This window comes from Lagenorhynchus albirostris, chromosome 11 (genome assembly GCF_949774975.1).
Source record: "Lagenorhynchus albirostris chromosome 11, mLagAlb1.1, whole genome shotgun sequence".
Classification (NCBI taxonomy): Eukaryota; Metazoa; Chordata; class Mammalia; order Artiodactyla; family Delphinidae; genus Lagenorhynchus; species Lagenorhynchus albirostris.
Window position 1 is genome coordinate 9,919,269 of NC_083105.1, and position 24,696 is coordinate 9,943,964.

Consider the following 24,696-nt stretch of genomic DNA (forward strand, 5'->3'; position numbering starts at 1 on the left):
GACGCCCCTCAGCCTGGAGGCGGCTCCGTGGCGGGGCTCCAGGCGCACTGGAGAGTGAGCACAGGGAAGGAGGGCGCGCTTCGGCTCCTGACAGCCCTGAAAGGTTCTCACAGAGACACACGAACACACGGACAGACAGGCAGCCAGCTAGCTCCTGGAGGCTGGTGGCCAGCCACGGAGGAGAAAGGGGAAAGACTGCCAGGCCCTGACCGGCCGTACTCCTGCACCTCACACGCCCACACACACGCACACGCACACTAGATAGATAGATAGATAATAAAAAGAATAAAAACTAAGGGCCCAGATGTACAAAAAAGGTGTGAGTGAGGAAGAAGGTGGGGAAGAGAGTTGGAGATGGTCAGTCCTCCAGAAGTCTGGCCACCTTCCTCAGCTTATAAATTACAACCCCCTGGAAAACGGGGGTGGGGGGAATGACGAGGCTCCGGGTGCGGCCTGGGGGAGGGCGAGCGGTGGTCAGAGTTGCTCTGGCCCATCTGGTGGAGTGGTGGCCAGAGAACGAGGATCCCTTGGGTGGTGGAGGTGGGCTGGGGGAGATTCAGCAGCCGCTGGCGGGAGTCAGGCAGGCCCCCTGGGACTTCACCTTGTGACGCTGGCCCCCCCGTCGCCGGCCCCCGCTGCCGGGCTTGGGCTGAAAGAGAGAAGAAGGAGCTTGAGAAGCAGTGGCCCATCGGGAGCAGGGCAGGACAGGACAGCAGAGGGGCAGCGGGGACCGGGGGCAGGAGGTGAGCGAGCAGCCATCTGCTACGCCCTCCACCAGATGGAGCCGGCGCCCACCCTGCCTTCCTCGCAGCTGGTGGGTCACAGGTGATCACGGTGAGAGGAGCCGTTCAGAGAAGCACAGAGTGAGCAGGAACTAACGTGTGCCACTGCTGACAGGTGGGAAGAAAAAAGAAATGAAGGAGTCAGAGGAAAGACTCGACAGGGAGGGAGAGCAGAAAGGACAGGTCCAGGCAGAAGCTTCCTTCTCCAAAGAGGAGTCGGACGAAGAGATGCTGGAAAGGGGCAATGTGAGGGCCACCAGGAGAGGACTCCAGGGGACAACGCTGGCAGGAGGTGCCGAGTGAGAGCCACATTGACAGGGCCCAAGACCACCTACCCCTAAGGAAGTGTCACGTCGGGGAAGGAGCCAGGAGGACCCTCTAAGGCAGCGTCTCTCAGACGTTTGGGCTGCAGTACGCACATACACCACTTGCACTCTCACACACACAATGCTCACTCTTACTATGACAGGGAAATGCTGACATTTTTCTATTCTCTTTCATTAAAACTAAACGCTGGTCAGGACCCATTAAGTTCATTTCATGTACACCACATCTCAGTTTGAAAAACACTGCCTTGAGAGACAAAAAGCTCACACTTAGATAGCACTTAGGGACCTGGAGTTGTGGCAAACACCCATCTAGGAACTCAAAGACATGGCAGACTGGTGAAGGCTGCCGGCGCTCTCCTATGGGTCACCTCCACGGCCAGGCCCCCGCCCCCACCCCGCCCGAGGCCGTCAGGGGCCCAGGACCAGCCTGGGAAGCACACTCACCTGTGGCTGGAGACTGCCGGATGCAGCTGGCTGCGCAGCCGCTAGAGAGCAAGCTTCATCTCCAGTTGGGGGTGCCCCTACTGCTGGCCCTCCAGAGGGACCTCCCTCTTCTCGTTTGGGCAGGGGACCCTTTTTCGTCGATTGCATTTTAATCTGCTGGGGCTTGGAGTTCATTGGGGAATTGTTGGTGGTCTGGAGGAGCTGCAGGAGCCAAGGGGGTGGGGGATGAGACAGAGCTGCAGGCAGTGACCTGGGCTCAGCTGCCCCCGCCCCGCCCCTCAGGTCTCAGGGACCTCTCACTCCGTGGCCTGGCTGGGCCTGGGCGAGGTGGGTGGCAGGAGGGCGATGACAGGGCAGTGGGGTGGAGAGATGTCCTCTCCACTCAGCGTGCCAGGGCCGATGTCTCACCTGCCTCAGCCCAGCCCAGAAGGGTTCCAGCCTGTTCCCTGCCCCAGCTGCTCTTCCCACAGACAATCTGTGAACCGCAGCCATCTCCTACTCAGCCCAGCTCCCAGGCTGGGGTCCAGCCTGCCCAGAGCATCAACTCTATCTCTTGCTGCCCCTGTAACAAGAGCCTGGGGTAAGTTTTAATTTTGGGCCTGCCAGAGAGATCAAGTGAGTGTCTCAGGAGCTGGAAATATTTGGAGTGCGGCCATCAAAAATCTTAAGAGCTACCACCCAGGAAGGACTGACTCAGAGCCTTCCCTTATGGCCCAAGTTCAACCTCACACAAAGCAGCGAATAGGCCCAGCCGCATCCCCAAGGGCATCACAGCACGTGCGGGCAGCTTCTGCCAAACCCTCAGCCAGCCCGAAGCAAGGGGGCCTCCGAGGATGACCCTCCCCACTCAACACACTCTGCAGTCTTAGTGACATGGATGGGCCTAAGGAAGCCCATTCTGGAGGAAAAGCAAGCCTGAGGCTGATTCCAAGATCTCAGACAGGATGTATGGAGCAGGGGTCAAACCACTCTATGAAGTGCCACTACTCAAGGCCATGGATGAAGTCTGCAGAGGGCATAAGGTGCGCTCCAGGACACAAAGAGCCCCTCCCGGCCCGGCCCGCAGCCGGGGGCTCTAGGGCAGGCAGAGCAACGGAGTTCCCCGTGGCCGCACCTCCACCTGGAGGGGCTGGGCAGGGAACAGGACACCGTCCATGCCCCACCGCTATCCAGCACTCACTCCAACTGGACCCACTGCTCTAAGGACACGGCCCCAGCCAGACCATCGGAGCATGTGCCCAGCATCTCAGAGGCCAACACTGGCTAGGCCCAGACATTCTCCCACCACGGACTGCCATACCTCAACTCCACCTTCTCTCCTCCATGGTCACTACCAAAGCTCAGAAAGACAGGAGGTCTAGGGAAACCTCTGAGGAGAGCAGAGAAGATGGCACTAAGGCTATACCTCGGCGCTGTTCCAGTTCTCCCAAGGTAGGGACTGGTGCCTCTGCCCCCGGCAGTCAGTAAGATTTCACAGGCTTCTTGAGCAGAGCGTGCTGTGCTCACAGTCTAGAACTGGAGCAGCCCCTGGCACTTCTTGTAGGCAGGCAAGGTGGTCTGCCCGGCCGTACCTTAGTGATGGTGCCTACAGCCTTGGTGCGGCCTTCCCGGAACACCAGCCGCTGGTCTATGTGCAGGTACTCGGGGGTCTTGATAAAGCGGAAATGCACGGTGGCCTTGTCCCCGGTGCGCAGACAGTCCTTGTCCATGCTCAGGATGGTGGCTGTCTGCCTGATGCTCCCACAGTGCACTGCCAAGGGAGCCAGGAAGTCAGGAGAGGCCTGAGCCACTCAGTGGCCTCAGGGCAGGGGAGGCAGTGGGTGAAAGCATGAAACAAGCTCGAGGTGTGTCAGGCTGAAGACCTCAGAGGGCAGAGTGAGGCTAAGCGACTGGAGGCCCGTTCTTGGATTGATCCTGCCTCACATCCTCCCACTTCTCCCTCCAGTTAGACCTCGCCTGTCCCCGGACCCACTTGTCCCTAGCTCCTGAACACAGGGCACTCTGTCTGCATGCGGGCCTTCTCCGGACTGGGGGCTTTTCGATGGCAGGGCCCTTGCCCATCTTGTCTTTGTCCCCAGCACCTTGGCAACACCGCCTGGCACACTGCAGCACTTGGTAGATGTCTGCTGAAGGACTGAGTGTGAGGTCCTTGAGGGCAGGTCTGGGTTTCCAGAGCCCAGCACCGAGCTGGTACTTGGTTAGTGTTTGCAAGAATGAATAAACCACAAGCCACAGCTCGTGGGTGGAACAGAGGGGATGGTATCACTGAACAGGGCCGCGACCTGACTTTTGGCTGCAGCTGAAACTTTGGGGTTTGGGTTGCTGGAGCACACTGTAGGGGGAGCTAGAGCAGGGGGCTTCAGGCTGGCAGTGCCTTTAGACACCTACCCATGGCCTGGTACCGCGGGCTGATTGTGGTGGGGTGGTGAAGGACAAGGATCTCGGCCTCGAACTCCCAGGATGCTTGGGGATTCAAGCGTGGAGAAACCATCACCATGCCCTTCCGGATGGACGAGCGCTTGATCTGAATGAGAGAGAATCCCAGACCTCAGGGACAATAATGCCTTCTGGCTTCACCCCCTGGTCACAGAGGACCAGGACTCCTTCTGGGAACTGCTACCACCCCAACTTGGCCGTGACCTCTCACTGCACTGGACCACAGGCCTTCTTTAGTGCTACATGGGAAGCCTCAACACTGCTATTGGGGGGTCAGGAAAGACTTCACACGGAAAGTGGCATTTTAGCCAGGACTTGCGAGACGGGTCAGAATTAAGTGGGTGGCGAGAGGGCAAAGGCAGGCAAGCACTCAGGTAGGAGAAACAGGGCGAGCGTGATCTGGCTGTTGGGAAGCCCACAGAAAACCCGGCTTTGCTGGTTAACTGGGCTGGTGCAAATGACCCAGGAGCTAGCACTGACCCCAATCCCCAGGAGACTGAAAGCTGAATGGCAAGAGGATCTGGCATGGACTCAACAGCCCCGCGTAGAAGGACCCCAGCAAGAAGGAAGCACAGGAAGGCTCCCAGCTGCCCTCACCGAGCTCAGGAGGCCGGCAGGCCTAGGTTTAAGTCCCGGTGTTCTCCCCGGATGCTGGGCAAGTCACTCAGGCTCTCCTGAGCCTCAGTTTCCTCATCTGTAAAAGTGAGGTCAGTAATCCCTGCCTTGCAGAGCGGCTGTGAGGACTGGAGATGACCCGGAGCCTAGCATAACACGGAGCCCGAGGGGAGTTCTTGGTTTTATCAACACTCACCTTCTTCAGCGCGAAGGAGGCCGTCTGGCCCCCCCGCACCTCCTTGACAGGCATGCGCTTGCGATGGATCGATTTGACAGCAATGGACAGGAAGTTACCCAAAGGATCTGGGCCCAGCAGCAGCGTGTCATTCAGCTTGATCAGGCCCCTCAGTGTTGTCCCTGATACCACTGTTCCCACACCCTGCAGACAAGACCCCGGTCCAGTAAGTCCACTGGCACTACAGACTCGCCCCGGCACCCCTGCAGGAAGCGCCACTCAGCCTCCCGCCCTATTCAGTCCACCAGAACCCACTCACCGGGACAGAGTAGGTGTCGTCAATCTGAAACTCAGCAGGCTCTTCCTCCCGGTAACTGGTGCGAGGGGAGAGCAGGTTGAGGAACATCTTCAGCAGATCTAGGTTCTCGCCTGTAACGTTGGAGATTTGGAATATCGGGCACATCCTAAGGTGGGGAGTGTGTGGAGAGAGAGGAAGAAGGCGCTCAGGTGGCGAACTCCTGCCTGACAGGGGATGAGCAGCACGAGGGCTCCTGGAACGGCTGCTGCTGCGAAGGGTCCCACCACCCCTTCACTGGCCTCTCAGGCCCTCTGCCCAGCCCACCTACTTCTGTCCAGACCTGCTCTGAGGCCTCCTCCTCCTATGTAGTTTTGTCTCTGAAACCTGTCCCCTCCTCTCTGTCTCGGTACCACTACCCTATTTCAAGCGATCATGACTGCCTCTTCTTCCTAAAGTACATACATCCTTAAAACCTTAACCAACTCTCCACTGCAGAAAAGACAGCCGGAATCCCTCCTCCCAACATCTCTGCCAGTTTATTTCTCTCAAATTCCTATATTCCAGCCAGACCAGAGAACACTCCCTCCCTTCTCCTAAGACCTTGGTACTTTTCTGTTCCCATGTACTTGTTCACTCTGAATTGTTCACCCCCTTCCTGAATTCCTTCCCTCTTATCCAACTACCAAATCCTCTCATCCTTCAGAGCCCATTTCCAGCACCGCCTCTTCTAGGGAATCCTTCCCAGATGGGCACTCTTCATTCCCTCTGAGTTTTCAAAGAACTTTTTTTTTTTTTGTAAATTTTATTGAAGTATAGTTGATTTACAACATTGTGTTAACTTCTGCTATACAGCAAAGTGACTCAGTTATACACATATATATATTTTTTCATATTCTTTTCCATTATGGTTTGCCACAGGATATATATATTTTTTAATTTATTTATTTTTGGCTGCATTGGGTCTTCGTTGCTGTGCGTGGCCTTTCTCTAGTTGCAGAGAGCAGGGGCTACTCTTCGTTGCGGTGCGTGGGCTTCTCATTGCGGTGGCTTCTCGTTGCGGAGCATGCTCTAGAGCAAGGCTCAGGAGTTGTGGCACATGGGCTCAGGAGTTGTGGCTCACGAGCTCTAGAGTGCAGGCTCAGTAGTTGTGGCACACGGGCTTAGTTGCTCCGCGGCAATGTGGGATCTTCCTGGAGCAGGGCTCGAACCCGTGTTCCCTGCATTGGCAGGTGGATTCTTTTTTTTTTTAAATAAATTTATTTATTTATTTTTGGCCGTGTTGGGTCTTCGTTTCTGTGCGAGGGCTTTCTCCAGTTGTGGCGAGCAGGGGCCACTCTTCATCGCGGTGCACGGGCCTCTCACTGTTGTGGCCTCTCCCGTTGCGGAGCACAGGCTCCGGATGCGCAGGCCCAGCGGCCACAGCTCACGGGCCCAGCCGCTCCGCGGCATGTGGGATCCTCCTGGACCGGGGCACGAACCCATGCCCCCGGCATCGGCAGGCAGACTCTCAACCACTGCACCACCAGGGAAGCCCCCTACTTTTAGTTTTTTGAGGAACTGTTTTCCATAGTGGCTGCACCAATTTACATTCCCACAAACAGTGTAAGAGGGTTCCTTTTTCTCCACACCCTCTTTAGCATTTATTCGTAGACTTTTTAATGATGGCCATTCTGACTGGTGTGAGGTGGTACCTCATTGTACTTTTGATTTGCATTTCTCTAATAACTAACGATGTTGAGCAACACTGCATGTGCCTATTGGCTATCTGTATGTCTTGGGAGAACTTTTTGTGTCTCTGTTACACGTGACTACATCTGATTTTCTGTCTGTTATCTGAATGGCCTCTCTATCTCCTATTCACGATTAGTCAAACTCCTCAAGATCAGGAATTATATATTTCCCACAGCTCCTGGAGTAGGGACAGCACAGAATAGGCACTCAACAAAATGAATGAATTGAAATGGGGTCGACTGAAACGTACCCCCTCTGCTGGCCAACTGCTGGTACTGAAGACAGCGTCAGGGCAGAGACACAGGCCAAAATGTCAGGCTGCTCCGGGTCCTGTACTTAAGCAGCCCCAAGACTCTGGGAGAAGGAGCAGTGTTAACAAAATTTACTATTATCAAGAGATTATCTCTGACCAAGGAGCCGACCACCTTGAGGACAAGGACTATGCCCAAGTCAGCTCTGACTCCTCAATGCCTAGATGAAAAGCCCAGCACAGAACAAACACCCAATAAATATTTATGGAATCAGGGAATTTCCTGGCAGTCCAGTGGTTAGGACTCGGCACTTTCACTGCTGAGGGCCCAGGTTCGATCCCCGGTCAGGGAACTAGCATCCTACAAGCCGCGCGACATGGCCAAAAAAAAAAAAATTTTACAGAATCAAAGGACATGCTAATGAGTAAATGCCAAAACTGATCTGTGATTAGAGAGCTTTTGAGAAACAACCGTGTAAAAAAATTAATAATAACCATCCTAAAAATGGCTGTGTATCTATCACACAGCAGCCAGGCACGGTGCCAAGTGCTTTACATACACCATTTCCAACACTTACAAGAGCCCCATGAAGAAGGTAGTATTATTCCCATTTCACAGATAAGGACACCGAAATATCAGCTGGGATTTCAACCTCAGTGAGACCAGCACCTCAGAATCTGGGTCACCTGATACAGCCCCTGAGCAACACTGCTGAGAGCACAATCTTCTATTTCAACCAATCTCTGTGCCTGTGCAGAAGTGAATGCTCCCAGGACTTCCCTGGTGGTCCAGTGGCTAAGACTTCATGCACCCAATGCAGGGGGCCCGGGTTCGATCCCTGGTCAGGGAACTAGATCCCACATGCTGCAACTGAGAGTTCGCATGCCACCACTAAAAGATCCCGCATGCCACAATGAAGATCCCACGTGCCGCAACTAAGACCCGGCACAGCCAAACAAATAAATAAATATTTAAAAATACATAAATAAATAAAAGGAAGAAGTGAATGCTCCCTACCCATTACCTCTCAGAGCTGAAGTTGGAGGCTGTAACAATCACATCATCCTTGCTCTGCACCAACACAGGGATCTTGCGGCAGCCGGGCGACTTCAGCAGGCGCTGTAACAGCTTCAAGGTTTCTTAAAGGGTAAAATGGAACGAAATTAGGGGAACATAGCCTTCTCTTTGGCCAGGCTTCTAGGGCAAGACAGGTCCACTCATTACTGATGCAAGCAGGAGACAAACAGATGCACAGTGTTAAATGCCATAATGCCTGGAGAAGCAAAAGGAGGATCAAAACTTTGGGTGGGTAAGTGCTTGCTAGAGTAGAAGGAGAGTACAGATGGGGACTGTCTGCTAAGGTTATAAGTCTGAAACCTGTCAGGTTTCTCCAGAGTCTCTAGAAGACCTGCATCCTATAAGCAAGTGATTTGGGGTCCACCAGAAGGACAATGTTGTTCCTAGAATGCCCTGCTTCCTGGAAAAAAAGTTCATCTGACAAAAGGATCTCTAGGACATTTAGACACCTGTAGAAGTCCTTATGAGGCCCTCCAAAAGGATATGTCTTCACTTCTCTTCCACCATCTTTAGCAATGGGGGAGAAATGCACGAAAGCCTAGTCTTGCAACACTGTTTTGAAACCTTTGGTGGTAAAAGGTAATCAGACTCTCTGCCCAAATGTCTCCATGTATGTCCAGCTTAGATGGTAAAACCCAACCCCTTCTGCCTGGAACCATCTGAAAAGAGATGCCAGATTAGGGATTTCAAGGACCTTGAATTTGTAACCAGAAGGAACAATGAGCAGGAGATAACTCTAAGCTCTGCTCAGACCAAGAGGCAAACAGGGAGAAAGCAAAAGATTCTGGGTTGATGGACATTCAGGCCAAGGTCTAAGCACAATACAAGGAAACAGAAAATTCCGGGTAGCAGATCACCAAGGAGCCACAGTGCGTGACTGCCCCAAACAGAGAGACTGCTACTGGCTGTTGGCTTCACTTACCTTGCAGGATGTTGGCAGGACACATGTCAATCTTGGTGACCACCACAAAGACAGGCACATTGAGTGCCAATGCCAAGCCCAGGTGCTCCTTTGTCATCCCCACAATGCCAGCATTGCTGCCCACCTGCACCAACACAGAAAGAACTGTCAGGACAAGGGAGACAGAGATTGCTGCTGGGTGGGCACAGGGGCTCAAAGAAGGCTGAGGTAAGAGAGAACTCCCATCTCTGAGGCCACCATCAGAACAGGACACAGGGGGCACAAGTCTTAGGCCAGAAATAAAATGGCTGTAGATGAAAGCTGGGCTGGGCACAGATTGCTTTAACCTCCAATTTAACAGTGTGGGCTATCAAAATCTGAGGAGACTTCGAAACAACAAAAAAGACAAACTCAGTCTGGGAAAACAAAGTCATCAAAGTGGATTCAGTTTAACATCCCTGGCCCCCAGTTACCCCATCTATAAAATGGGGGATAATAATATTCACTTTAGAGGGTCACTTAGGTTTAAATGACCAAACATATGTCAAAGGTCCAGCACACAACTAGCACGAATTAGGTATTCAAGCAATGGCAGGGACTTCCCTGGTGGCGCAGTGGTTGGGAATCTGTCTGACAATGCAAGGGACAAGGGTTCGAGCCCTGGTCCAGAAAGATCCCACATGCTGCAGAGCGGCTAGGCCCCGGTGCCACAACTACTGAGCCTGTGCTCTGGAGCCCGCGAGCCACAACTACTGAGGCCTGTGCACCTAAAGCTCGTGCTCCGCAACCAGAGGCCACCGCAATGAGAAGCCCATGCACCGTGACAAAGAGTACTGCCCATGTGCAGCAGTAAAGACACAGTGCAGCCAAATAAATAAATATAAATAAATTTATTTTTTATAAAAAGCAATGGCAGCTGTCACTACTGTTACCATTCCTTCCTGTAACAATAAATGTTTTAAAATATCATCATAAAGGCTGGTTAAATAAATTAGAGACATGCACAAGTGTGCGATACAAAAGAAAGAGGAAACTCTTAACTGATGTGGGATAATCTCTAAGATATGTTTTAATGGGAAAAAGCAAGGTGGTATACAGCATGCTATCACAAAGAGTGGTGATTGGATCACCGTTTGAAAAAAGCAGCTAGAAGACATTTGGGGGAACATCTGAGATAACATAAATACTTTTAGACTAGATATTGTATGATATTAGGGAACTCTTGTTCGTCTTCTTGGTTGCAATAACGGTAGGAAGCTGTGTGCTAAAGTATTTTAGGAGCTGTGTGCTGAAGTATTTGGGGTGAAGAGTCACAATGTCTATAATATAATCTACTTTCAAATGATTCAGCCAAAAAACCAACCAACCACAAAAACAAACAAAAAGAAAACAAAAACCATACATACACACAGAAAAACTCCACATATGCATCTATCACATGTACAGATAAATATGGCAAAATGTTAATGATTGTTGACTCCCAGTGGTGGGTTTATGGTATTCGTTGTACTATTCTTTCAACTTTTCTGAATGTCTGATATTGGAGGGAGAGAATATACACATATATGCTGGGTGATTACAAAATATCTCTAGAGGATACATAAGAAACTGGAAGTACTGGTTGCCTGTGGAGGAAACAACACAGGCGGAAGAGAGGCTTTAAGTCCTTTGGTACCTTTTAATTTTTGTACCATATGAATGTATTACTTACTAAAACAAAATAAAATTAAAATCACCAAGACATATTTATACAGGGCTTTATACATTCCAGAGGGACTTCCCTGGTGGTCCAGTGGTGAAGTCCCCTTCCAAGGCAGGGAACGCAGGTTCGATCCCTCGTTGAGAAACTAAGATCCCACATGCCGCGAGGCAACTAAGCCCGCGTGCCACAACTACTGAGCCCGTGCGCCTCAACTAGACAGCCCACGTGCTGCAAACTACAGAGCCCTGGAACCCACGCACCACAACTAGAGAGAGAAAACACGCACACTACAACTAGAGAGAAGCCTGCATGCTGCAACGAAGCACAAGCGCGCCGCAGCAAAAGATCCCGCGTGCTGCAACTAAGACCCACCACAGCCAAAAATAATAAATAAATAAAATAAATATACATTCCAGCGTCTTCAAGCAATGCTCTCATTTGATCATTACGATTCCCAGGTGAGCTACCACCTCACCAGCACAGATGTCCCACGCATGTTCCCTTTTCCTACACCGGGACATCTCCACCATTTCCCTCCTAATTCTTCCCATTCCCTCCAACCACCTTTCCTAACCAACGCAGACCTGCTTTTGTTCTTCCCAAGCAGGATAACAGAATGCTCTCTCTCTCTGTTGTCTCTATATTTTCAAGGTTTTTTTGTTTTTGTTTTTCTGGAAATTGATTGCCATGGAACAATAATGAAATATTTCATTGTTTTCCACAGAAATTTTTAGTATTTAGCTCATGGCCTAAAAGTCAGATAATACGTAACATTTCATCTGGGGTGAAGATATGTCCGTTAATTGACCTTGATCACTGTAGCTCAGTTAGAAAAACGCTCATGTTAAACTGATTTCTACACCCTTCTTAATCTCAACCCAACAACTGCCCCAAATACACCCTATGGCTCTTCCTTCGAAACCCTTTTGTAGAGCGGCTTTCCTCAGCCAGTCAAGGTCGGTAAGGGCCCCTTGCAACGTTCAAAGATATGGGAGATAAAACCACAATGAGATTGCAAGAACCTCGGGCAGAGAGCTGACAAGAGTGTTCACACATGTGCTCTGCCTCTCTTTAATCTCCGGTCTGGGGAGAATTTGCCTGGAAACCTCTGTTTGTGGGGCAACTTGATCAAGTTTGCTCTGAACAGATGTTGGCATTTACTACACTTATTAATACAGACAGCTGGAGGAACTGGGAAATGGGGAAGGGTTTTGAGAAGGATTTTTGCCAAAGGAAAACTCGCTCGCTCGCACTCTCTGTGAAAGCTGTGAAGTTGTGACCAAGGCCGTGGGCCTCACAGACTCCTACTCTCTGGCCAGGAAGATCAAAGGGGCCCAAATGCGAGCTTCGAAACATGATCCAGCCCAGAAGCCTCTGCTCCCTTCCCCTTTCAGTTCACCTACATGATGAGCTGCTTAAAAATCTATTTCCCACGAGCCTGTAAGCTCTATGGGAGCTCGCGACACCCTGTTCACTGCTCTGTCTTCAGGCCTGGCACAGTGATAGGCATGCAGAAGCTTCTCAGCAAATAGCTGTGGGACTGGTTGACACTGGTTCCAGGCTTCAGAAGAGGCCACCTCTCAGGCCCCTCAATGGCTATCTGCACTCTCGTCCATTTCCCTCCCAGGCCGCCCCCTCTCTGAGGGTGCTGCCTGGTGTCATCTCAAAGTAGCCCAAGCCCAGGAGGAAACACTTCTGAAGGTAATAAGAAATGCCCCAGGAGAAACCCTCCCTTACCCCTCTCCGAAAAATAAGAGAGGTCTGTAAATGGCACCTTGGTTTCTGCTTAGAGGACCTCCTCCTGGCCCAAGCTAGGAGAAAGATCACGGTACGCTCCTTGAGAAGGCTGGGCACCCCTGCAAAACTTGTCGTTCTTACCCAATTTCAAAGCCCTGAACCAAAAGGCCCTGTCTCAGAACAATGTCAAACACCTGCATATCACCACAGCCCCGGAGCCCAGCTGCAGCCCCTGCTCCTCGGCAGCACCCCACTTACCATGAGCATGCAGAAGTCAGGTAAATGGCCGGTCATGCCGAAGACCGTGGTCTTCAGGTACTTCTCATGGCCGGCCAAGTCGATGAACGTAATCACCTTAGTGGATTTCTCACAGATCCGTGTCCACTCCAGGCTGCCACCATGGCTGTCTGGCTTGTTTACCACATTGCCTTCACTGTCAAAGCCCAGAATGTCGTTGCCCACACTGCTGGTGCGACCAGATTCAATCTCGTGTTTGTGGCGGAAGAGTTTCTGGCGGGCGAAGCCTCGGCCATTGTCCAGCTCCCCGTGGGTCAGGACCCCCAGAAGCGTGCTTTTGCCGGCATCCACGTTGCCCACTACCGCTACCCTGTGTGAACACAAACCCATACGTTTGTGTGAGAGTTGGTGAGTGAGTGAAGTGGACCTCCGCAACCGGATCCATAAGGACGGGCTCACCCCTGAGCCTCTCCAGCTCTCTGCCCCTTCTATTCATGGAAGAGCACATTAGGAATGCTCTTGGAGCTGTATCCAGGGAGTAGAAAGTTACTCAGGAGGAACTGAGTTCCCACCACAATGACTTTCTCCCTTAACTTCCACTAGCTTTCCCAAAGCTGCCAGACAGAAGCCCTAAAGCCAAGAGAGGTACAAAATGCTCTCCTCCGTTACCCTGGTTTCAAGCCTCCCGGCCTGACGGGAAAGCAAATGCAGCCCACAGAATGGCCACAGAACATACGGTTGGCCTCTCTCCCACTCTCTCCAAATGGAAATATTTAGGGATGAGGAAGTGCAGAAACAGAGAATGCAGCTATCGGTGTCTCTGGACACTCCTTCCATGCCTCAGGAAGCGAAAGGGTGTAGCCGACACACCAGGTGTCAAAGGCTCAATCACCGTTCTGTGTGAAGCCCTAGACCCCAGGGTCATGCTTCAGGGGACCTGGAACTGTTCTGAAGCCTCCTCACCTGACTTCCAGGAAGTCATTGTCTCCTACTCGTTTCCGGACCAGGTAATCGCGCACACGGCCCCCAGCTTCTTGACGTTCCCGGAGGAGGATGACATCAGCCTCTATTTGTTCTGCCATGCTCTTCACTGTGGCATAGGAGGCCTCCATGTCAGCTTCACTCAGCCCGTACTCAGTCCCATCTGGTGACAAGGGCCCAGACGTCAGCCTGCCATCAAGTCTGCCAGTCAGCCACCCCTCACAAGGTCCCACCCTGGGCACTGACGAACATGGCTCTCTCTACCAGATACTTCAAAAATTTGCGCACAAGTAAAGTTAATAAATAATAGCCTTCTCCATTAAGCAGGGCATTCATTAATTCATTCAACAGTAATCACAGAGACTCTCCTAGGTTTTATGCCAAGTCTCAGGCCGGGTACTGGGAATACAGGTGCCCTTAGCGAGCTCACAGCCCAGCGGGAGAGACAGGAAATTAATTAATTGCAATACAGCTTGAGTGCTTTACTACAGAGCTGTACAAAGAGAATGTAAAGCACGAGCAACTAGCATTGCCTGGGGAAGCTGAGGACAGCTTTGCAGGGCGCTGACTCCAAGCTGCGTCTCCAAACATGAAAAATGGGCCTGCGGAGAAAGGAGGAAAGACATCCTAGGCAGCAGAGCAAAGCATGGAGCACGGCAGATCATGGCACGTTCAGGGACCAGTAAGCAGCTCGGCGCGTCGGGGAGCAGGGTGTCAAGTGGCGGGAGACCACATGAGAGGCAGAAACAGTTAGGCAGACGAACATCACACAGCAGCAAAACACATATGTACCAGGGTGGGAAGCCTTGGGGTTACACAGGGGAGTAACAAGATCAGATCGCTATGGGACAGAAAGATCTCTTCAGCAGTGTAAAGTGAGCGCTGGCAAGCGAGAGACCAGAAATGGGGAGCCCAGTTAGGAAGTAATTCTAATAATCCAGGCAAGAGATAATGACAGGAGACAAAGGAAAATGGAGAGAAAATTTAAGAATGAGTTTAGGGACAGATTTTTAACAGAGGTGGCTCAGGTAAAATGTCCAGCAAGTAGCTGGAAAAAATGAGTCTGAGCTTAGGATGAGGAAGGACGGACCAATCAACCGCTAATGTATTGAATGCCTACTGTATGACAGTCCCGGTCAGGTACTGTCCACATGGTACCATATCTCATTCCCACAGTAGAATGGCAGCTCCTCCAGCTGTCTCCTGGGAGCACTCCTCTCCTTCCCTGGGCTCATGTGCCCAACCTCTTTTCTTTTCTGCCTCCAAAGACCTTGCAGCACCTTCTCTCACCCCCTTCCACTTCTCCCCCTACAAACAAGCTCAAGGCTTTCCTAAACTAAAGGAGACCCAACCCCTCTTCCCTTGCCCCAGCTTATCTACTGAGCTACCATCTCCTCCAAGCATCTCCAGAGTAATGGACACTTGTTGACTTTATTTCCTCACCACCTTCTCACTGATCTGATGACTATGGAAAAAACTGGTTTTCAAGACATCAGTGGCGTTCTGCCCACTCATCCAATGCCCTTTCCTTGACCCCTTCACAGTCAACACTGCTGGCAACTGTCCCTTTGTTTACTGAGGCACTTCATTCCCACCCTGCTTGCCTATAACCCAAACTCTTCTGATTCACCTCCTGGCTCTCTGGGTCTTACTTCTGTCTCCTCTGCTGGCTATTCCTGCTGCTGTCCCCAAATGCCAGTCTTTTTCAGTAGTCAGTCAGTAGCCTTCTTCTCTATCCTTGAAACATTCCCCTTGGCCTTCTCATTCTATGGGTTCAACTGTCATTTTGAAAACTATGAAAATATTCATATCTAGTCATTCTTCCCAGAGCTCCATCCACACCCTTTTTAAACAACAGCACAAAAACTAACACCATTAATAAAGCATTTTAGTCCTCCCTGCAACCCCATTAGTTAGGCATTACTGTTCCCATTTAATAGTGGGGAAACAGAACCTAGAGGTCTCTGTGCTGGGAGGGAGCAGAGGGGCCGTGTGAGCCTGGGTCTTCTGATTCCAAACCTAGAGGCTTTTCCTCTGGCAAGGGCTCCTCTTAGTGCCAGACCAGTTCCTCCTCTTGCCTTACCTATTTCTAATGACACCACTATCGTTCCAGTCACCCCAGCTTAACACTCATCACTCCAGTCCTGCCCCTTTCCTTGTCCCTGCTCTCCTCTTTTTGCCAATCCAATGCCACCAGCCTGATTTAGGCCATTATTCTACCTGAATCGCCACAAGAGATCCTTAACTGGTCTTAGCAAATCCAGTCTCTGTTTCCGCCAACCCATCCTGCATAGACATACAAGCTCAAGGTCCTAAAGAATGCACAGCTCTGACGTTGTCACTTCCGAGTCAAAGCCTTGGAAGGGCTCCCCAGGCCCAGCAGCGCTCAGTTCCAATTCCTTAGAGGCTTCCATCCCCCTCCCCCGCCCTCCCCTTCTAAGCTTTGTTCCAGTGCAGGTGGCCGAGTCACCATCCCTCCATGTCTCTGCACTTTTCTAGCTCTATACCTTTGCTCATGTATTTCCTGCCCTAGAAAGCCAATCAGCGTATCTCCACTTGTCAAAATCCTACCCATTCTGCTCCCTTATGAAGTTTACCATATGGAATAGAGTTTTGGATGCGTGTCTTCCCCTGCTATACACAAGCATCTCGAGGACAAGGGCCATATCTCAAACATTCCTGGACGCTCCATGGGGGTGCCTTTCCTATACCAACTCGTCAAACGTCTGTAAAATGCAAAACAAATGAACAAAGAGGATGCAGTTGAGCCAAGGAGTTTCTTTTTCTTTTTCTTTTTTTGGTTGCGCCACATGGCACGCAGGATCTTAGTTCCCCAACCAGGGATCGAATGCATGCCCCCTGCAGCGGAAGCACGGAGTCTTAACTACTGGACCGCCAGGGAAGTCCTGCAAGGAGTTTCTAAATGCATGGCCAACTGCGCTCTGGAAATATTCTGGGTTAGAGAAGGTCTCGGAAGCATCCCTAAGAGAAGGCCAGCTAGCCCTGCCATTCTTGCCAGACCCCCAAATTCTATCCAACCTTTCCTGCTTCTGGTACAATGAGAAGGTTTCAGATCCTACCCCACACCAGCAGGCAATCACCAGTGTCACCTCATCCATCCAGGGCTCCCAGAAATGCACCCAGTCACATTACCCTTCTCCAGCACGCTCTATACTCCTCACTCTGTAGGAGTGGAAACAAAGGCCAAGGAGAAAAGCCGCAGAGGTGCAATTACTAAAGGCCACATATTCAGCCATGCAGGAACCTAATCAGATCTCAGTCCTGCCACTGACTTACCTTTCTTATATGTACTCTCCTGCTCAACATAATGCAAAGGCTCCCCCAAATTTTAGGATAAAAGTCTAAACGCTTTGGTATGGCATTCAAAGACCCTCAGATCTGGGCCCTGACTACTGGGAGACTGGGTCCAGTCTCCCCTCCTGACACTCCCAACCTCACATTCTACATTTCCTACTGTACTGAATCACTCCTGGTCCACCAAATAGTCCACACTCATCAATGTCTCCATGCCTCTGTGCTTGTGGCTTTTTCTGCTCACTCACTACTGCCTCCACTCACCTAGAAAACTCCTACTCGTGCTTTAGAATTCACTGAAGGGGCACCTCCTCCTTTGGAAAGACTTTTAAGTCTTTTCTAATCCTCCCACAAAGATGTAACACTCCTCCCATGCTCCCTGAACTTTTAATGCAGTACCTGGGTCTTAGAAAGTCACGATTTAATATGTGAAGAATGAACAAGGCTCTTTTTGAAAGAAATCTCATGGTAAATCATCTATAACCTGGAACCCTTAAAAAATTACTACTGCAACTATTAATACTAGCTAACATTTATATAGTGCTTACTATATGCCAAGTGTTAATCTTCACCATGCCACCATGGACTAGATTCTACTATTATCCCCATTTTAAGACAAGGAAAAGAATCAGTAGGTAAACTTAGACCCACCAGGTTCCAGACCCTGAACTAACTGCTAGGTCACATTGCCTCCTTTTAAAATATCAACCGTAACTTAAGAATGTATACTTAGGGACTTCCCTGGTGGTCCAGTGGTTAAGACTCTGTGCTTCCAATGCAAGGGGTGTGGGTTCAATCTCTGGCCGGGGCACTAAGATCCCACATGCTGCACGGCGTGGCCAAAAAAAAAAATAATAATAAGAGAAAAAAAGAATGTATACTTAAAGAGCACATTCCTCCACCCTGCTTCGAATTTTTTTAAAGTCTAATTTATCCCTACAAAACTTGCCTCAGGTTGTGGGGGCAGTGGTGGTACCATCCGCCCGATTTTATAGATGGAGGAAGCGTCAAACAGAGGGCAAGCACCAAGCACACACAGAAAGTCAGGGATGAAGCTGACCCAGGGGGCCTCGCATCTCTTTTAGTCTTCTGCTTGATCTTCAACTTGTTTAATTACAATCTCTTTCTGCCCCTAAAGAATTCCAGCAGGAAGGAGTCACTATGAATCTAATAGCATCCAATTGGTAGATGCAAAGATAATGCTTGGGTGTGTAAAATACGTGTTAATGAATGTTTGCCATCTTGTTATGCTGTGCCACGGGAGGGTTAATTAACTGTGAGCCACCGAGGTATGGTAAAGTTCAGTAAGAGTCCACATTAAAGAATAAGCAAAGAGTGGGGGCTTTAAGAATCTGGGTCTTCAAAGAACAGTCCCAACACTTGTCAGAACTGATCTAGATGCGGTTTCTTCAATTCTATAAGCTGGAAGTGACCTTTGAGTGGTTCATCCTATTACAGGAGGCCAGGTGTGCACCTGACCCCAAAGCTTTCAAAAGCCTACCAATGATCCCCCTAGTCACCAAATGGAATGGCTTTTTCTGAACATGACTCTCCCTGCTGTCTCTGTAACACTTGACAATGCTGGCCAACTCCCTCTCTTTCTTTCTTTTCTTTCTTTCTTTCTTTTTTTGCGGTAAGCGGGCCTCTCACTGTTGTGGCCTCTCCCGTTGCGGAGCACAGGCTCCGGACACGCAGACTCAGCGGCCATGGCTCACGGGCCATGTGGGATCTTCCCGGACCGGGGCACGAACCCGGTAGGCAGGCAGACTCTCAACCACTGCGCCACCAGGGAAGCCCCTCCCTCTCTTTCTTGACAGAACCTCTTGGTTTGCCTATCTCTCTGACCATGCCTTCTTTAAGGTGGTAACACCTAAAACTGGGGAGGTGGCAGTAAATACAGAAAGGAAAGGATAGATATGAGAAACATTTCAAAGGAAGGCAGAGCAATATTTGGAGATCAAACCCTTCTTCCTTGTGTCATTATTGCAGCATTTCCAAATACTGTTTTCTACTGAGGTTAACTATGTATATGCCATCTCTCCTTCTTGGGACAGAGACCAGATTTTAAGTATCTAAAAGTGCTTTGCAACAGTATCAAGACCTTCTAAGATACTTAATAGATATCTGTCAAATAGTTCAAGACAGATTTTGAGATTTCCTCCATCTTAGGCTCAAACTGCAAAAGAACTATTACCTGCCTTTACAAAAGCTACATTCAGCAAAGAGAACTAGTCCCTTAATGATGCATCGAGGCCTACTTAGGCTTCTTGTAAAGATGACAGAGATAAGATCTGGTACAGGCTAAATTCATAATTATTAAACAAGTCCAGCTGCCATTTCAGCAAAGATAATGTCTTAATGAAGATGAGAGTAAGCAGGCTTTGTATTGAGGATATAAACTAGGAATGACCAGGGGAAAAAAAGCCCAGGATATAATCTGGGATTCTGTCATGGGGGCTGCCTTCCTCTAAAACAATGGGTCCCATTACAATGGAATAAGGGGCTGGGAGGACAATAACAAGTCCCTTCCAGAATAGCAACAAGCCTACATGTCTGATGGGATCTCACAGGGAGAAAAGAGGACCTCTGTTATCACAGCTATCCCCACCGAATGGTCAGTATGGTCCAGGGCAAGGCAGCCTTGCTGAAGAGAGGAATTCTGGATGTCCTTTCCTTGCTGACATCAAGAAGTATCACAGGGGTTCTCTGCTAAGCAGGCAATAAGTAGCAATGGGATCTGCAAATCGGGCTTGGAGGGGAAGACTTAGAGCTGCCTAGGGAAGGCTTAATTCTAGACCTAACTGTGACTTACTCTTACTCTATCACCTCGGACAAGAAGTTTCCTTGCTTTGTGCTTCATCTCCTCTTATGCAAATGTAGAGTACTGGAGGTAGAAAAGCAGCATCTGTAAAACCGCTTGGAAAGTGAATTTTTAAAAAAGTAAAGTGAAAGGAAAACTAGGCTCACCTGATCCCTGCCCAATGACATATATGGTCTCTCCGCATCCCTCGTCCATCCTCTCCCACATTTGCCGAAGGAGGCTGTCATACTGCTCTGATGTAGGGCTCACTAGAACCAGCTAGAAGAGAAACCAACAGCCTTAGGACCACACTTACTAGAAGAACACCACAGCCAAAGCAGATCAAGAGCCTGACCAAAGACCCTGACTGAACCCCACAGCACCCTGATCTAAAAGAGCTGGGCAGCCCTCTCATGCCCTCTCTGCCTCTCCTTAAATAGCCTTTGAGCCCAAGGCCTTATGAGAGTTGAGTTATATGAAGTACTGAAATGAGTATGTCTGAACCACAACCCACAGAAAAGAGGGTGTGAGCAGCCTGCCTCCTGCTGCTTAATGGGAGGGGCAGGATCCACAATGACTGAGAATCTGGCATTGTAGGTAGAAATTAAACGAGTAGTGCTTTACACCTACATGCCAAAGTCTTCTACCTGCAGCTTGCAACTCACAGAGATCTCCATCCAAGGCCAATGGTTCCCATAATAACATAAGAAGTCTGTTCCAACTTGCCTTGGCTATCTCGATTATTTAGGAATCGGCAGTAAAAACTGCTGCAAGACTCATCTTTATCAACAAAACACATTACCCCTAAGATGGGTATTAGCACCGTCATTTTGCGAATTTCTGCGAATAACATTAAAATATCAACCACTTATCTGAGGAGGCCATTTACCAACAGGCATGTCAGATCCCATTCTCTAACCACTCATGTGTGACCTTGGACAAAGAACTTAACCTCTGAGTCTCAGTTTTTTAATCTACAAACTGGAGATACTACTACCTACATCCTAAGGCCACTGTAAAGACCAAATAAGATAACATGTAAAGCATCCAGTCCACAGCTCAGTAAGTGGTAATTACAATTTTCTTCACCCAATCATCCTAGAAAAAAAATCTTCCTGGATGAAACTAGCCACCACAGTTCACTAACTGCTTCTCCTTTTGGAAGCTCTCAGAGCCTTATGTCCATCCCCACATTTAATTGTAGCAAGTATATAAACTTATAGCTTCTAATCTTTTCCTCAGGAATCAATCTGTTCAACCCCTCTATTCTCTCCCTTCACATCAGTTTTTCTTTTCAATATCATCAGTATTAATCTACATATAGCTTCTCAACTTTAAAATACTGAGAAGGACTTCCCCAGCTACATGATGAAGCAACACTTCCCTATCCTGGAACATTAAATAAGTTGGTCAGGAAATAGAGGTACTACTCTCTGCAACTCTGCCCTGCAACTTCCCACTGTTTTCAGGCTTCTTCAGCACCTTGGCCATGAATTGACATCTAGCTCATCTGCTTGAGTCAAGTGTATCTCTTACAATTTCCTGAGTTGACTCATCAGAGCTTATACTTTGAACCTGGGTGCTCGGACTTGTGCATCGTGTCCCATTACCTCACACATTTCCCCTGACCATCCTCTCTGAACTTGGCCAGCCTCGTTATGGCATTAGAGGCACCAGACAGGACCACTGTGACAAGGTGCAGTACCGGCTTCTAAGTGCTCAGCAGAGACTAGAGGGAGAGATCAATTAGCTGCAAGGTAAAGTTCTCTCCTGTTTGGACCAAGTTTCATGCAATTTTGCCACCATAGACTAGAAAGTCACAAATGTTTTCAAAAGTCGTTAAACTTCTCTACTGTAGGTATTCAACAACAGGTAGGAGGTGGTATCGGTGTTCTATCTTGCATCAGCTGCTATTTAATCTGCATAGGGAATTATCAGTTTATTCAGTTCACTTCAAACATTTACTGAGTAGTATGTAACCGGCAGTATAGTAGGTTTCTTACATACAGTTCTCGTTTTTACAATGCATCTGTACTAAAAAGATGATGGAGCTGGAGAACTGAGAGGTTAAGAAACTTTCCCAAGGTCACAGAGCCTTTTTAACTGGCAGGGCAGGAAAGGGAACCCAGCCCTGTCTGACCCCAAAGTTGGCATTCTTTCCTTTAGCAATGTTAGGCACCTTCGAAACACCAGTCCCAAATTATACTTAATTTTTTATTCCTCCCACCCCCAACGCCAAGCAGAAGATGAGCCCTTAAATCCTGCCCACCTTCTCAAGAGCTCAGAAGACACGATTTAAATCGTCCTTCATTATTCCAGTCAAACAACATAAGGTCCCACTCCCAGAATGGCGAAATGATGGGTCACTGCCCATCTTTCACTTTTGTTTTGGGTGGGTTTGTAAAGTAGACATTCTTCAGACGTCCTTCTCCCGGACTGAGCGACTACTTAATGCTTCCTCTCCCAACACCAGGAAGAGCCGCAGCTGACTCCCTGCTCCCCCCTCGGACTACATGATCCTCCCGCGCGCCCTGCCCAAGCCACCTCCGACCCTGGGCTGCCGTGGACAGTCCACGGGGAGAGCCACCCTCGATCTCAGGGGAGGCGGCACCGCGTGGGGACGACCACTGCGCGAGTAGCTGCCGGCGTCCGGCGCCCGCGTTCCACGTGGCGGAGGCGAGGGGTTGTGATCCCGGCGGGAGCCGGACGGCGGGAGGCCGGGTGGGCGCCGCCGGGGAAGGACAGCGGTGCGGCGGGCCGCCGGAGCCGCCCCTCACCGGGGAGCCCGCCGCGCGTCCCGCACTTACAGGTGGGTTGGCTCGGCCCCTCCTGCCCCCGCCGTCGCCCCGGAGACTGCGCGGCCCCACCGCCCGGTACCCCTCGGCGCCCGGACGGTCCCCTCAACGCCGGCGCCGGCGCCCGGGCCTACCTTGCTGGTGAGGTCCAGCTCCGGTTCGCCGTTGAGCGCCTCGCCGTCCTCGCTGCAGTCCGAGTCGAAGTCGCCGTGGAGCCGGGCGGCAGCCGCCGCGGCCCTGGCCGCCCCCGGAGAGCTGGGCTCGGGGGCGAACATAGAGGCAGGGACCGGCGAGTCCATCGGGAAGCGACTCCGCTCCGCCGCCATCTTTAATAACTTAGGCTAATTCGTAGCCGGCCTCTCCTCCCTCCCCAGCTCATTTGCCTAATCTATGCGCAGCCCCGCCCCAAACCTTATCAGAATAATTTATGCGAAATTTCTCCAGCCGCGTAGAGGATGACACGTATCTCTAGCTAAGAAACAAACGACCAGGCCTCTCAGCCACCAATCGCTGCAGCTCTTTCAAATACATAATGAATAATTAATGAGAGCCAAAGCCCAACAACAAATGTCTGAGACGTCACGCGCCTTGATCGTAACTTGGGAGGGACAGCACCATGTCCACGCTACCTGCCAGGAGCCTTCCCGCCAATGGGAGCAGAGCAGAGCACGACTGACACAGCAGCCATACAATGAGAGAAATACACACAACGCTTACCTTCACCGCCCATCACTCTCCTTGTTTTCAGAGGCAGTGCTCAGCTTCCAAATCCTGCTGCTAGGCAGTCGGGGGCGGAGAGCCTTCCGATGATAGACAGGTGAAAGGCCCAATCCAGTCTTCGGACAAGTCCCGCGCCTCGGGCCACCGCCCACGGAGATAGTAAACTGCGCAAGGCGCCTCCCATTCAACTCAGTGACTCCGGGCAGTCACTGAAGACTGATCTTCGACCTGCTGGCAGTCTCCAGGCAATTTTAACACTAGGATCGATGTCTGGAATACTACGGCAGGCAGAGCGCGGCAATTAACTGAACGCTGACCTTAGGGAGAATTCTCCATTCATTGCCTCTGCGGAGAGAGCAGTTACACGACCAAAATGAGGCAACTAGCTCAATAGAAGCCAAAAGTACCTCAACACATTTGTGAACTGTAGGGCCGAGATCTAGAGTCTGTTAAGGTAGTTTCCTATGGATGATTCTTCCTGTGTCATCAGCTGTGTAAAACCCAACCCAAAACACTATCAGCAGAAGTTTTACTGTCTTGAATTCCTCTTCCAAAAGACTGAAGAGCTTGATGAAATTAGGGATTAGTCAAACTCTAATAATGCTGGCCATGGCCACTCGTCCCAGGCAGCAAGCAAGAAAGAGCAGCCATTTCAGAAGATAACATACCCAGATTTAGGGGTTTGGAACACAAGATTTTGTGAGCAAGAGGCAGGGTTCCAAAGAGCCTTCAGTTTCAGGGATCTACTTGAGAGTTAAGAGGCAACTTCTTGTTCCTGTTTGCAACTACGATCAAATCTTTTTTTTTTTTTTTTTTTTTTTAATATTTGGCTGCACTGGGTCTTAGTTGCATGGCACACGGGATCTTAGTTGCTGCATGCGGGATCTAGTTCCCCGACCAGGGATTGAACCCAGGCCCCCTGCATTGGAAGCCTGGAGTCTTAACCACGGGGCCACCAGGGAAGTCCCCAATCAAATTTTATCTGTACAAACACAGGTGAGAATCTGGGATGAGAAGCCACCCAACTCCAAAGGTCTTGATAATAGTTCTTCAATTTTTTTTTTCTGGTGAAATGGCTCACCGCTATCCTACATATGCCTCTATGAGGTAGATAAAAATATTAAAATCTCAATTTGGCAGAAGAGCCAAATATTGTGGCATTATACTCCAGAATAATAGTGATATTTAGAATCTTACCAACTGGCTCTTCTAGAAAAAGTTCAAGTTTAGAATGTGCTGACACCTGATGGTAAGCTAAAAAACATGCCCTTCTCATTACAGGGCTTTACCCAGAAAAAAAAATATTCTCAGAGAAGGTGCTTTTTGAATTGACTAGAGAAATCTGAAATCACATTTTAGAGAGGGAATTC

The 24,696-nt window shown here is 50.0% G+C and overlaps 1 protein-coding gene across 2 annotated transcripts; it reads right to left on the reverse strand.

Annotated features, from left to right (window-relative positions):
- Nucleotides 1–22,933, reverse strand: GTPBP1 (GTP binding protein 1). Of its 2 annotated transcripts, XM_060166474.1 has the most exons (12): nt 22,741–22,933; nt 19,979–20,090; nt 13,679–13,859; nt 12,737–13,085; nt 9,061–9,184; nt 8,086–8,200; nt 5,101–5,245; nt 4,803–4,985; nt 3,944–4,079; nt 3,127–3,305; nt 1,556–1,756; nt 1–649 (listed from the first exon to the last, which is right to left on the reverse strand). In XM_060166474.1, the coding sequence occupies exons 1-12, from the start codon at nt 22,930–22,932 to the stop codon at nt 557–559; spliced, it is 2,010 nt and encodes a 669-aa protein (XP_060022457.1). In that variant the 5' UTR covers nt 22,933; the 3' UTR covers nt 1–556. The 2 variants fall into 2 exon arrangements, with proteins under 2 accessions (XP_060022457.1, XP_060022458.1); XM_060166475.1 differs by lacking the exon at nt 1,556–1,756.
- Between the last annotated feature and the right edge of the window lie 1,763 nt (nt 22,934–24,696).